The sequence below is a fragment of the Tyto alba genome, unplaced genomic scaffold, assembly GCF_018691265.1.
Source record: "Tyto alba isolate M040663 unplaced genomic scaffold, T.alba_DEE_v4.0 Super-Scaffold_42, whole genome shotgun sequence".
In the NCBI taxonomy this organism is placed as follows: domain Eukaryota; kingdom Metazoa; phylum Chordata; class Aves; order Strigiformes; family Tytonidae; genus Tyto; species Tyto alba.
The window spans coordinates 16041341-16054385 of NW_024881318.1; the positions used below are offsets into that span (position 1 = coordinate 16041341).

The 13045-nt window shown below is 44.2% G+C and overlaps 1 protein-coding gene across 2 annotated transcripts in view; it reads right to left on the reverse strand.

Annotated features, from left to right (window-relative positions):
- ADAMTS12 (ADAM metallopeptidase with thrombospondin type 1 motif 12) overlaps window positions 1-13045 on the reverse strand; it is a 181975-nt gene that overhangs the window by 57512 nt on the left and 111418 nt on the right. For both annotated transcript variants that reach the window (XM_042804887.1, XM_042804888.1), the window contains 3 exons: window positions 11815-11907; window positions 11439-11584; window positions 10427-10596 (listed from right to left, as the gene is read on the reverse strand). In XM_042804887.1, the coding sequence (XP_042660821.1) occupies window positions 10427-10596; window positions 11439-11584; window positions 11815-11907 (409 nt within the window). The remainder of the gene's footprint in view (window positions 1-10426; window positions 10597-11438; window positions 11585-11814; window positions 11908-13045) is intronic.

A 13045-nucleotide genomic window follows, 5' to 3' on the forward strand; every position in this document is an offset into this window, starting at 1 on the left:
TGCCCAGGTCCCTCGGGATGGCATCCCTGCCCTCCAGCGTGTCACCGCACCACACAGTTTAGTGTCATTGGCAAACTTGCTGAGGGTGCGCTCAATCCCACTGCCCACGTCACCAACAAAGATGTTAAACAGCACTGGTCCCAACACCAACCCCTGAGGAACGCCACTCGTCACTGCTCTCCACTTGGACGCCGAGCCACTGACCACAACTCTTTGAATGCAACCATCCTGCCAATGCCTTACCCACCAAGTGGTCCATCCGTCAAATCCATGTCTCTCCAATTTAGGGGCAAGGATGTCATGTGGGACAGTATGCAATGGTTTGCACAAATCCACGCAGATGACGTCAGTTGCTCTTCCCTCATTCACCAATGCTGTAACCCCATCGTAGATGGCCACCAAATTTGTCACACATGATTTGCCCTTAGTGATGGTGATGTGATTCATGTTCAAGAATATAGACAGAAATGGAGCTACAGAAGAGTCTCATGCAAGAACATGAAGTTTGTAATCCTTATCAGCCCTCAGGCCCTCTGTAAAAACTGCCAGCCATAACATCCTTCAGGTGTTCTGATAAGAGCTGTCATGATAAGTGATACATGTAATTTTACTTCTATCTGCAGGAATTTTTTTCTGGCCATGTGGCTAATTTGATTACTTTAGTCATCTAAATTTTGTTTCCTTGCTTACCTTCTCAGTGCACCATTTTTTAAACACAAAGCATAATGCCCTTATAGAAAGGAGAATCCCAGAATTCCAGCTAGTCTACTACCTGGTTAGGATCTATCCTGGCAGACATAGACTTTGCATAAAGCCATTTCAGCTTTTACACTGTTTGTAATGAAATAAATAGAACAGCAGTTTGATATGTCTACCTCCTCCCTAGCTGTGTGTTGACATAACAAGCAAGACGGTATCGAATTTCATTTCAGAAATCACTGAGCAAGAAGAAGCAGGCAGTGCTGATCGTTGACATATTCCTGACATAATTATGATACTCTAAGTACATAACTCAGAGAAAGTTTCTAGAGGAAGATAACTCCCTTACTAAAGCTAAATAAAAAGTAAAAATAAATAACAAGCAAGCTTTCAGACTTGCAAAGGCTCATGATTCAAAGAAGGGCTTTCTAGGAAAGAAAGCTTTCATAGTTTTCCTAATTGTAGTAACTGATCTAAAATCAGAGCCTACCTGTACCCAAAAATTTTGTATTGCTTTTCCTCCTATATGTTTTCTACTCAGCCTCACTGGAAATGAGAGGATGTTGCTCCCCTCCTCCCCTCAACTCAATCCTATCCAATATTTATACTTCTGCCATTATTCTTCAAGTTATTTTGATATTTCATCTGCATAGAAGGCTGGTTAGGGTATCACTGAGGAAATTTTCCTAGCACTGTATGAGCCACTCATTTTCTAAAATGATTTGCTTATCTAATGTTATTATTTTTTTACAGCTGAGCTCAGGGGCCTGACAAAAGACCAGGGCTCCATTATTCTGGGACTGTAGATAAACCATACTAGAACTACCCACTGTCTTCAAAAAGTCTAACATTTAAAAAACAAAACAGATGCAGATGTAGAAAGTATTTTTATCTCCTATTTTCAGAGAGAGAACTGACACACAGGAAAATAAATACATTTCCTGAAATGATGGAAGAACTTAAAAGCAAAGACAGGCATTGAATTCAGATTTTCTAAATTTTATTTCAGTCCTGAAAATCTAAATAAACTGAGATCAATATGAGCACTAGGGTTGCTCAGAAGGAACCAATTAAAGCAGCTGGTTTAGTTTCAGTTACTTCAGCAAATTTGATTAATTCACGATGAGACTTTAATAAAAAGTCTGTCCATCATCTTAGTAACTATTAGGTCAAAATATACAGAAATTCTCGCAATCTAGCATATGCATGCAATACTACATCCAATCTGTGAACACTCAGTAATGACCGTGCTCTTACAAAATCCTTGTTCAGAAAAAGCATACTGAATTCCCATTTAAACAGAGCTGATGTCTGACTGGGTAAAGCCTACAGGGTTTTACCCATCCTCCCACACCAAAGTAGTATCAAAGCCACTTAGACTGCTCCTGCTTAGATTGTATTTACATCTACAGTGATAATATTCATTCCTCAAACCCTCTAGGTAACTCTAATGTTTAACCACCTACCAAGCAATGAAGATTGCTTAATGTGTAACCTGAAGTTCCCTCCTGCTGTTTTGGTTGTTTCTGTTTGTCCTACCTTTCATGGACATGAAGAAGTGCTGCATCTGGCTGTCTCTGGGGATTCCTGTACTCCTTGAGCGGAGAGGTTAGGAAGTTGCAGTGTGAAGTACAGTGACAGAAAACTTGATGCCAAATCCACATTTGAAAGCAGAAGAGCTGCATTCAAACTGATCTGACAAGACCACAGGGTCCTGCTCTTCAGAGTCTGTTAACAAGGGCACAAAACTCTGTGGATCTTGACAGCTTCCTCCAGATCCGAGCACAACACTGCATGGAGCCATGCAGTCTTGCTAGCTTCTATCTCCACCAGCTCAGGGATATGCACGCTATATACTAACGAGAAAGTCTCTTCAAGTAGATGGAATTTAACTCACTCCATCTTCCTTTTTCTAGAGCAAAACTTGCTTTTCTCAACCCTTTCCATAAACTATGTTTTTCTGTCCTGGGTTTGAGTGAGTGGTGGGGTTTTCATAGCAGAGGAGGGGGTTACAGTGGTGGCTCCCTGTGAGAAGCTTCTCAAAGCTCCCCCAGCTCCAAGCTGGACCCACCTCTGAGCCAAGGCTGAGCCAATTAGCTACAGTAGCTGTGTCTCTGCAATAACATATTTAAGAAAGGGACCTGGGAGGAGTAGTGGGAGTTTTGTGGAGTTGCAACATCTGTGTGAATACCAAGGTAACAGTGGAGGAATGGAGGAGGAAAGCGGTGGCAGAGGTGCAACAGAGCAGAGACCCCCCCACTGTATCCTGTGGTGAGATGGCAGGGTGGCTGCCCCATGAAAGTCTGCGGTGGAGCAGACACTGATATACAGCCTGTGGGGGCTGCTGCACACACATTTAAGGTAACTGAATCCAAAGGAGGCCAGGACCGTGTGGGAAGAAGCAGCCCTTGCTGTTGTAGTTTGGCACTGGGTGGATTGCATCATGCAGGGGTGTCCCACGCTGGAGGAGCTCGAGAAGGGCTGCAGCCTGTGGGGGGAACTCCAGTTGGAGAAAAGTTGGTATCTCATGCCAGAGCAGCGAGGGAAACACTGCAGCCCGTGGGAGGGACTCATATTGGAGAAAAGTTGTGGAGGACTGTCACCTGTGAGAGGGGGACCATGATGTAGCAGGGGGAAGAAGTTCCAGAATTTTCCCCCCCACCCTTCCAAGATGGAAGAAGTGGCAGGACTGCACCCCCCATTCCCTGTCCCCCTGAACCATGGGGGAAGGAGGTAGAGATATCAGGAGCAGAGATGAGCCCAGGAAGAATGGAGGGGTAGGGGAAGGTGTTTTCGAGATGTGGTAATGCTTCTCACTGTCCTACTCTGTCTGTTAAGTGTTGTTGTTAGTGTCTGTATTACATTTATGTTGGTTTTTTTCTTCCCCTAATGAGTCTGTCTTTTGCCAGTGACCATGATGGGTGATTTATCCCTCCCTGTCCTATCTTGAATCCCAAGCTTTTATTTATTTTCTCCTCCTCAGCACTAGAGGGGAGTGGGGGAAATGAGTGGCTGTGTGGTGCTCAGTTGCCCTCTGAGCTCAAACCATGACATTTTCAAATGATCTGACTTCCATGTTTCTCTCCTGTAAACCTCCTCCAATTTGGCTGCCTCCTGGCACTGCATTCCTCCTAGCTGGACATAAGCTTTTAGATGACATGTCACCAACACTCAACAGCCTAGAAAAATTACATTCTGCTTTTTATCCATAGTGCCCATATCCTGCACCTAGATTATGCTGCTGATTTGAACAAGGACAAGATCAATCCTCTAGTACATAGAAGAAATCCAGATGAAATGGAATCCAAAGCCACAGAGCTCCCATAAGTTCCCAGTGACTTATTGGTAATCAGAATGGGACTGAGGAAGCAAGCCAGCAAAGTTGACTAAAAATCCTAAAATTCAGGCATGTCATTTTTTTCCCCTGTGTATATTATAACAGACTTCAGGTTCACCAAGCATAAACAGAACAACATGAAGATAACTAGATGGGAACATATTCCCTTCCTAATTTAAATCTGTTGCCCTTGCAGCTGTCTCCCAGGAGTTCACACACAGGAAGGATCAAGGTTAACCTGACTGAGAAGGATGTGATTAATGTGTCTGCCAGCAGAAGATAAGGCTTCGATATTTGTTCCTACTTCACAAAGCAGGAAGGAGGTGGGCCTCTTCAAACCCTCACCTCTGCAAGAACTCGGAACTGGATGAGGAAATCCAAATCAAAGAAAATTAGAAAATACAATTACCAAACACAGCCAAAACAGGTGAAGAAAGCTGAGGTGAAGCTACTTTATCACTTTAACCAAGCTTGGTACTCCAAAAGAAAGTTTAATTTCAAAGTAGTGGCAGCAGAAACATTACCTCATGCTGTTAGCTCAGCCCCTGCGACTGTATCAGTATAGATCTTACTTGATAGATAGACTATTTTGGAAGAAATATGAAATTTAAAAGACTTTAGCAACATAACTCCTATCTGCCAGTAGGTATTTATATGATTCAATATAAGACTCATACTTATTTCATGGAAGTTAAGCCCTGAGAAGCTATCAGATTCAGAGAAATGTAATTTGTCAAAAGGTAAGAAATAAACAAATGTGGGGTTACCCTGATGGCAACAGAAGTAGATTAGCACCTGTGCTTGGTTTGAATGGTGGTGGTTTTGGCAGCAGGGGAGGGAGCTACAGAGGTGGCTCCTGTGCGAAGCCTCTTGAAGCTCCCCCAGCTCCAAGTCAGACCCACAACTGCACCAAGGCCGAGCCAATTAGCAGCGGTGGCTGCGCCTCTGCAATAACATATTTAAGAAGGGGGACCTGGGAGGGGGTTGGGACTTGTGAGGAGGAGTTACAAGAAACACATCTATGTGAACACCGAGGTCAATGGAAGGAAGGCAGAGGAAGGGGGGGAGGTACACCGGAGCAGAGACTCCTGTATCCTGTGGTGAGATGGCAGGACCACCCCCCCGCCACACATGGAGGCCCACGGTGGAGCAGAGGGTGGTAGAGGAGCCCACACCAGAGCAGGCATCTCCGCTTACATGAAGCCGGAACTCCAAAGGGAGAAGCGGCTGTTGTGGTTTGGCACCGGGAGGACTGCAACGCACAGGGGTGACCTACGCCCGAGCAGCTTGGGAACAGCTGCCTCCCGTGAGGAGGACTCACTGCTTGGAAGGTTCGTGGAGGACTGTCTGCAGTGAGAGGGGAGCCCCGGGGAGCAGGGGAGGGATGTGTGGTGTTCCCCCACCTCCCGAGAAGGAAGGAGCAGGAGCTGACTGTGACCCCCATCCCCTGCCCCCTGCGCCGCTGGGGGAGGAGGGGGAGAGATGGGGAGCAGAGCTGAGCCCGGGGAGAAGGGAGGGGTGGGGGGAGGTGTTTTTGGGTGTGGTGGAGCTTCTCACTGTCCCACCTTGTCTGTTAAGTGTTGTCTTTGTTAGTGTTTGAATTAAAGTGATGTTCTGTTTCATTCCTTAACAAGTCTGTCTTTTGCCTGTGACCGTAATGGGTGAGCCACCCTTCCCTGTCCTCATCTCAATCCTTGAGCCTTTTGCTTCATCTTCCCCTTTCCTACTGCTGGGAGGGAAAGGGTGAGGGAATGGCTGCATGGTGCTTAGCTGGCCTGCCAGGTTCAAACCACAACAGCACCAAAGTCTGACTGAAGTGTTGAAGTAGGGGCCTGGATCATGAGTACAATTCAGAAAATAGCCTTGTCAGAGCTGCTAGATACTTTAGCCACCCTTGAACCTGAAGTCCTCTTCATGTTGAGACTCCCAGGGGTACTCAGCTGTTCCAGTGTCAGCACATGGGTTTCTGTGCTTGGGGTCAAATCCACAATAGGACTATGCAAGTTCCCCAACAGGCCCAAATTAATTTAAAACAGGAGGGAAAAATCTCAGCTAGAACCTTAAATATAGTTAGTCTAGGTAACAGTGAGATATCATTCACTGCTCTTCTGCCAGGTTGCTTGTTAAAACTGCTTGTTCATTTTGTATTACATCATAAGCTATTCAAGAAGAGCCTTTGTCCTCTTGTGAAGATATAATTTACACAACAGAAAAGGACATTATGACAGAGTTTAATTATGTGACATTCTTTAGAAATGGCTTATGTAAGCGATGAAATTAAAGACAGAAGAGATAATTGTGATCAACTAGATCATTTACTGTTTTTCCAGCAGGATGAAGGAACACAGAATGTCTAAAATGTCACAAAATGTCTAGCTCAGGGTTGCATCTCCTCAGCTAGATGCTTCCACACAAAAACTGTTACACGCACTCAGGGTTTGGGAAAGCTTCATGATATTTTCTTTTCCCCTGATATCCCATGGGAAGCGCAAGAGGATTTAAAATGCTTGATAATAAAACACAAGCCAAAGCCTTCTTGCCAGCAAGCTAAAGTAACAGAGTGCTGTGAAAAGTCTTTGAAACTGGATTACACCAGCTAAGGGAAGAATTAAGGGAAGCTGATGTACACTAACAAAGGTTGTACGTATGGTGGATATGGTGATTATCTTTCCAGAGACCTGAAACATCAGCTTTTTTTTTGTGTGAGGTTTGCAAGAGGCTGTTGCTTTTGTTTAAAGTCTTGGTTTGTTTAGAAGAAACACTTGCAAGAAAGGCTCAAACTGCTCCATCTCACAGAAAGTACACTGGTTCATGAGTGTATTTGAAGTTATTTTGCCCAGGATTCCTTTAGCAACCAATGGAGAATGAAAGAAAATTTGAAACTGAGATGGGAGGAAACCTGTCAGATGTAAAAGCCCAGAGGCCTGCATGGATGAAAAATGAACTTCTGGGTGAGCTCAAAACCAAAAAATAAGTCTACAGAGGGTGGAAGCAAGGACAGGTAGCCTAGAAGGAATTTAGAGAAACTGTCTGAGCAGCCAGTGATCAGGTTGGGAAGACCAAAGCCCTGATAGAATTAAATCTGGCCAGGGATGCCAAGGGCAACAAGAAAATCTTCTATAGGTATGTCAGTGATACGAGAAAGGCTAGGGAAAACATGGGCCCTCTCTGGAAGGAAACAGGAGACCTGGTTACCCAGCATATGGAGAAGACTGGATGCTTAATGACTTTTCTGGTTTGGTCTTCAAGGGCTCCAGACACATCACCCAAGTCGCAGAAGGCAAAGACAGGGACTTGGAGAATGAAGAACTGCACACTGTAGAAGAAGATTGGGTTTGAGACCAATCTAAGGAACTCAGGTGCACAAGCCCATTGGACCTGATGAGATGCATCTGCAGGTCCTGAAGGAAATGATGGAAGAAGTGGCTAAGTCACTAAGTCACTATTCTATGGCATGTGAAAATAAGGAGGTGATTGGTGAGAGCAAACATGGCTTCACTAAGGTCAAATCATGCCTGACAAATTTGGTGGCTGTCTATGACAGAGTTACAGTGTTGGTGGATAAGGGAAGAGCACTGATGTCATCTATCTGGACACATGCAAAGCATATGACATTGTCCCACATGACATCCTTGCCTCTAAATTGGAGAGACATGGATTTGACGAGTGGGCCACTCACTGGATAAAAGGAATTGGCTGGATGGTTGCATTCAAAGAGTTGCAGTCAACAGCTCTATCTCCGACTGGAGAGAAGTGACGAGTGGTGTTCCTCAGGGGTCGGTCACTGTTTAACATCTTTGTTGGCAACATGGACAGTGGGATTGAGTGCACCCTTGGCATGCTTGCAGATGACAGCAAGCTGTGTGGTGCAGTGACACGCTGGAGGGCAGGGATGCCATCCAGGGGGACCTGTGCAAACCTCATGAAGTTCAGCAAGGCCAAGTGCAAGGTCCTGCACATGGGTCAGGGCAATCCCAAGCACAAACACAGGCTGGGAGATGAGTGGATTGGGAGCAGCCCTGCGGAGAAGGACTTGGGGGTGTTGGTGGATGGAAAACTGACTGTGAGCCAGCAATGTGCACTCACAGCCCAGAAAGCCAGCTGTGTCCTGGGCTGCATCAAGAGCAGTGTGGCCAGCAGGTCGAGGGAGGGGATTCTGCCCCTCTGCTCTGCTCTCGTGAGACCCTCCCTGCAGTGCTGTGTCCATCTTGAGCAAGTCCAGAGGAGGCCATGACGATGACCAGGGGGCTGGAGCAGCTCCCCTGTGAGGACAGGCTGAGTGAGTTGGGGTTATTCAGCCTGGAGAAGAGAAGGCTCTGGGGAGACGTTACAGCGGCCTTCCAGTGCTTAAAGGGGGCTACAAGAAAGCTGGAGAGGGATGCTTTATCAGGGAGTATAGTGATAGGTAGTGGTTTTAAAATGAAAGAGGGTAGATTCAGATTAGATAGAAGGAAGAAATTCTTTGGTGAGATTCTGGTTGCCTAGAGGGGTTGTGGATGTCCCATTCCTGGAGGTGTTCAAGGCCACAGTGGATGGGGCTTTGACCAACCTTTGAAAGTAACCCTACCCGTGGCACAGGGGTTAGAACTAGATGACCTTTAAGGTCTCTTCCAACCCAAAACATTCTATGACTCAATGATTCTGTGATGCTATTTCAGAGCAGTAGGTAATGCTGGCTGGACAAAACTGGAAGCAGTGTGCCCATGATAGCCACCCACCCTTAATCAAAAAATGATGATGATGTAATGTGAAGGATCAGCACAGGATTTGGCAACTGCCTGCCTAGATCATCATTCCCAGGAGAGCCTGCCTATCTGAGGGAGCCAGGGTTTTTGTTAGTTAGAGTTTAGCACTAAGAAAACATTTCAAATGCTATTAATGGAATGTAAGAATTAAGTTGTATCATTAAGGACCTCACAGATCATGAGGGAGACATGTAACTCTAGGCTGTTGAGAAAATAGGTGAGAACAGTCAAAAAGCTTTTTAAGCCATAGAAAAAATATTTGCTTGGTATTTGAAAGCTTTTGTAAAAGGTCACTGAAACCCAGGATGTTCCAGATGAAATATATCAGGCTCGAGAACTCAGCATTTTAAAGGTAAGTGGTTTGTCTGTAAAGCTCCAATCAGCTCTATTTGAAATATGGCATAGACACACCATAGGCCTACCTTCCAGTGTGAAGGAAGCATTTGATTCATGATTCTTAATGCCCTTTAAAAGCAGATCTTTTGCAACAAATGCATATGCAGAACTACCAGTTCTGTAGCTCTACCATAGAGAGGACGTGAACAGAACCAAGGCTGTATTCCACAGTGGTACATGTGAGTAACAGAGAGGACTGGAATCCCAATTTCCGTGACAGACAACTGCAGGAAATGGTTTATGCGTTCAGCTTTGGACTCAGCCTTAGGCTGTTAGAATTTACCACGGTTGGTTTTACTGTGAGTCCTTCTGAAAAAGTCTTCTTCTGTCAACCTTATTTTCTTTCATCAGAAATTTTCCCGGAAGTCTGTCTGCTCAAGGTTCATCTTCAACTGTGTATTTATTAGATGAAATTGAAACAGTAGCTGGAATTCAGGTAGCCTATTCAGAACTGCCAATAACTGTGAAAATGCAATGAGTATGCTGAAAAATACTATTGGCAAACAAAATTGAAAGTTGATTCTTGAGCTTTATTTCCCTAACTGGTTTATTTTTTCATTAAAAAAAATATACTGCTAGCTTCAACTGGATAATCTACTCCTTACATTTATGTATACACCAAGAATCAAACTGCATGGCAATAACTGTTACCTCTCTATTTAGTAACTAGCTGTTACAAAGCAAGTTATAAAGCAGAGGCATCGATTCTGTCTCTACAATACAGGGCTGTACAAAACTGAACCTTTTGAGGTATTACTTCCTCAGTATGGTGTCAAGCACACTTACCACAGAGATCTGAGTTTGGAAGTAGCAAAGCCACATTTGTGCAGCAGAAGAGCTGTGCTTATTGTGTAAAGCGATGCCTGCAAGCCCAAACATGCAGCTCTACACTACGCTACTGTACTACTTGTTCTGTGATTGACACTGGAAAAGGTGGTTGAAGACTATCCCAAACAGTTAGTATAGATATGACTTCAACAGCTTTTCCTAGTGCAGTATCTTTCCAGCAACTGGGCTAGATACACTCACAGCCATTACCACTACAGCTTTGCAAAAACACTTACGTATAGAGGAGAACCACTGCCTTTGTTTACACTTAAAAGGCACACGTACATTCGGAGGCACACCAGATTTTTCTCTCTAATTAAAAGACTCATAATTCAGTGACTTACGGTCCTCATAGAGGTTTCTCATAGGTCTGTAAATTTGACTTTTTTTACAAGATACTAAAAAATTTGTAGCTTCATACCTGTGTTATAAACGGGAACCCAGTGGTAGAATTCATTCTGGTAGGGAACTGTATCAAATTCACTGCACTGCATCTGACGAAAGGTTGGCAAGCCTTTGCGGCACGGGCTAATGTTACACATGCGATAACGTTTCCTTTCTCCTGTGCAGTAGTCTCCTCCAAATTGTGGTCTAGAAAAGGAACATTGAGACTGGGACATGAGATTCTGGGTAAAAAGTAGTTTTAAAAGAGCAGTGTCTTTCAGGTTCCAAAGGGATAAGAAGATGAAACCAATTCCAATACTGTTCACATGTTCAAGTACCCAAACACGTCAGTATGCAGCACAGAGATCTAGACAAACCCTGTATTGCAAAGAAGTGCTTGGTGCATTGCCCAGCTGAGCTCGCAACAAATTACCTTATCAAATGAACTCCCCCAAAATACCATATTTTCCAGAATGTTTGACAGTTCTTCCAGAAAAGTCAAGTGATTTCTGCAGTTAGGCACCCTCTTAGTGATTTCTGAAAAATGAGACGTAGGGTCTTCATGAACTCAGGTATGCCTTAGAGAATTCTGCCTTTTACATTCTGTACCTATCAACTCATGTGTCTGAAGCTTAAACAAAGCTGATGGCTCGAACAAAACATGAAAGGTCAGCCCTTGATTTCCCTCAGAAATGGATTGCTAGCTATTGTTCTCAGCTGGTGTTTGAGGACATTTATTTATTCATGTCAGTATTATTAAAGCAACATTTCTATTATTTCTGCAAAGCTTGAATATGAAGTAACAGGATTTTTTCATTTTGTGTAGAAATAAGCTTCATGGAGGGTAAGGATTAAAGAACAAGGTGATGATTGCAAAAGGTGGGCCAACTGAATTTCACACAAGTATGCTTAACTGTTAAGGAGAGGTGTTCAGTGTCTGTCTTGCTGTGGCACGTGCTGGTAACAATCTCATACAAAAGAATTTCTAATGTCATAAGTACCTCAGAGATCTTGAATAAAGGTAAGAAAAGATTGTGCACTCAGCTTACTCAGGGTTATCGCATGGTCTCTCTGCGCTCTGAACTCCTGCCCCACATGTCCTTGTGCAGTGGGACCAGGGCGACCAAACGCCCCATCCACCATGGATTGCTTCTGGAGTCTTGCCTACCATAATACACTCACCAGAGAAGCACCACTAAACAGAAAAGAGAAAGGAAAAACAGCTAAAGATCATTATAGCAGGAAAATGTTATTGTGAATTGTTTGCTATTTCAGTCCCGGAAGGCTGAAAACTTAAGTGGAAATATAAATAGAGATGTCACAGGATGCCCCTCTTTCACACTAAACAATGACAGAGCTACTCATGGTTCCTCTGCTGCCCTTTTGCAGGCAGCACAGCTTACAGGCATCACGTCTCACAGTCACCTTTTTTTCTCCACATCGAGTTCCATCTGCAGCTGCATCCAGTTTGGAGCGGCAGGAGCCTTTCACTGAGCACCAGAGTGTCTGGCAAAGGTTCTGGAAAAGAAAGAAAACTGCAGCAGTCTGAAACAGAGCTGAACTCCTACAGCCAAGATTTTCAAAAGTGTCCCACGGTTTTGTACATCCATTTACAAGGCCTTATAAAGGCCATATTTCCAGAGGCATACGTTCAGGGTTCTCCACTAGTTCGGACACACCAAGGGTCCAAATTTAGGTGTTCCTCATTAGGGTACAAGGAGGGAATATTTGACAAACACAAAATGGTGAATACTTTCTATCAAGTGAATTATCCGAGTGAGTTCTAATATTCACCTTGTTGGCTGTTCAGCTCCCAGCTACACACAGGAAAAATGGCTTTACAAAGTTAGGGCACTACTGTTTAATAGTGAAGGTGAAGAAAGTTTTTATTATTTTCATTTGATGAGTACTGATGAATATAATGTTCAATTTTGCATTGCTATCTGCCTGAAAACATACAGTGAAATCAAAGAAGGTTAGAGAAACCAGCCAGATAAGTAAAAACATGTCTCCAAGTACAACAGTGAGGTTAGTATTCATGGAGGTGCCAAAACTGGATGAAGAAAAAGCAGATAGCAAGGGAATGATCTAAAAGAATTAGTCTTGGCTAGCTAGCAGACAAAAAAGCCTAAGGGGTTGGGTAGAGTAAGGGCTCTGGTTAGTGAATGCCTGCTTATTAAGTTACTCAGAAACTGGTGCCAGTTTAATGCAGTACATTGACAGTAAAGCACAGCATTTCAGCTGCTGGTCCACACGCAGTGGTCAACGCCGCAGAAGGGACAGAAACTCCTGAAAGTCAACAAAGGTAGCATGGCAAGAAAGATTACTGCTACCTTATAATAAGTCTTCTTCACTCCATCAGAACTATTTTCTATAGAGTGAGGACAAACATCAAGGGCTATTACCCCCTCCTCAGTTCACATGCACATCCCATTCTCCTCTGGTTGACACACAGGAGACTTGCATGCTTGGGAACTCCTGAATGAGCAGGGCTCTGTGTGGAAGATCATTTCCAAGTTGGAGAAACCAGGGGTGTCAGACAGACCATGCATTCCCAACTGGAACAGCAGAAGCCCACAAGTTCTGGGCCAGGTTTTGGCTGAGGGTGTTTGAACTGTCAAGTTCAGCATTGGGAGAAGGAACAGAGCTGGCAGCA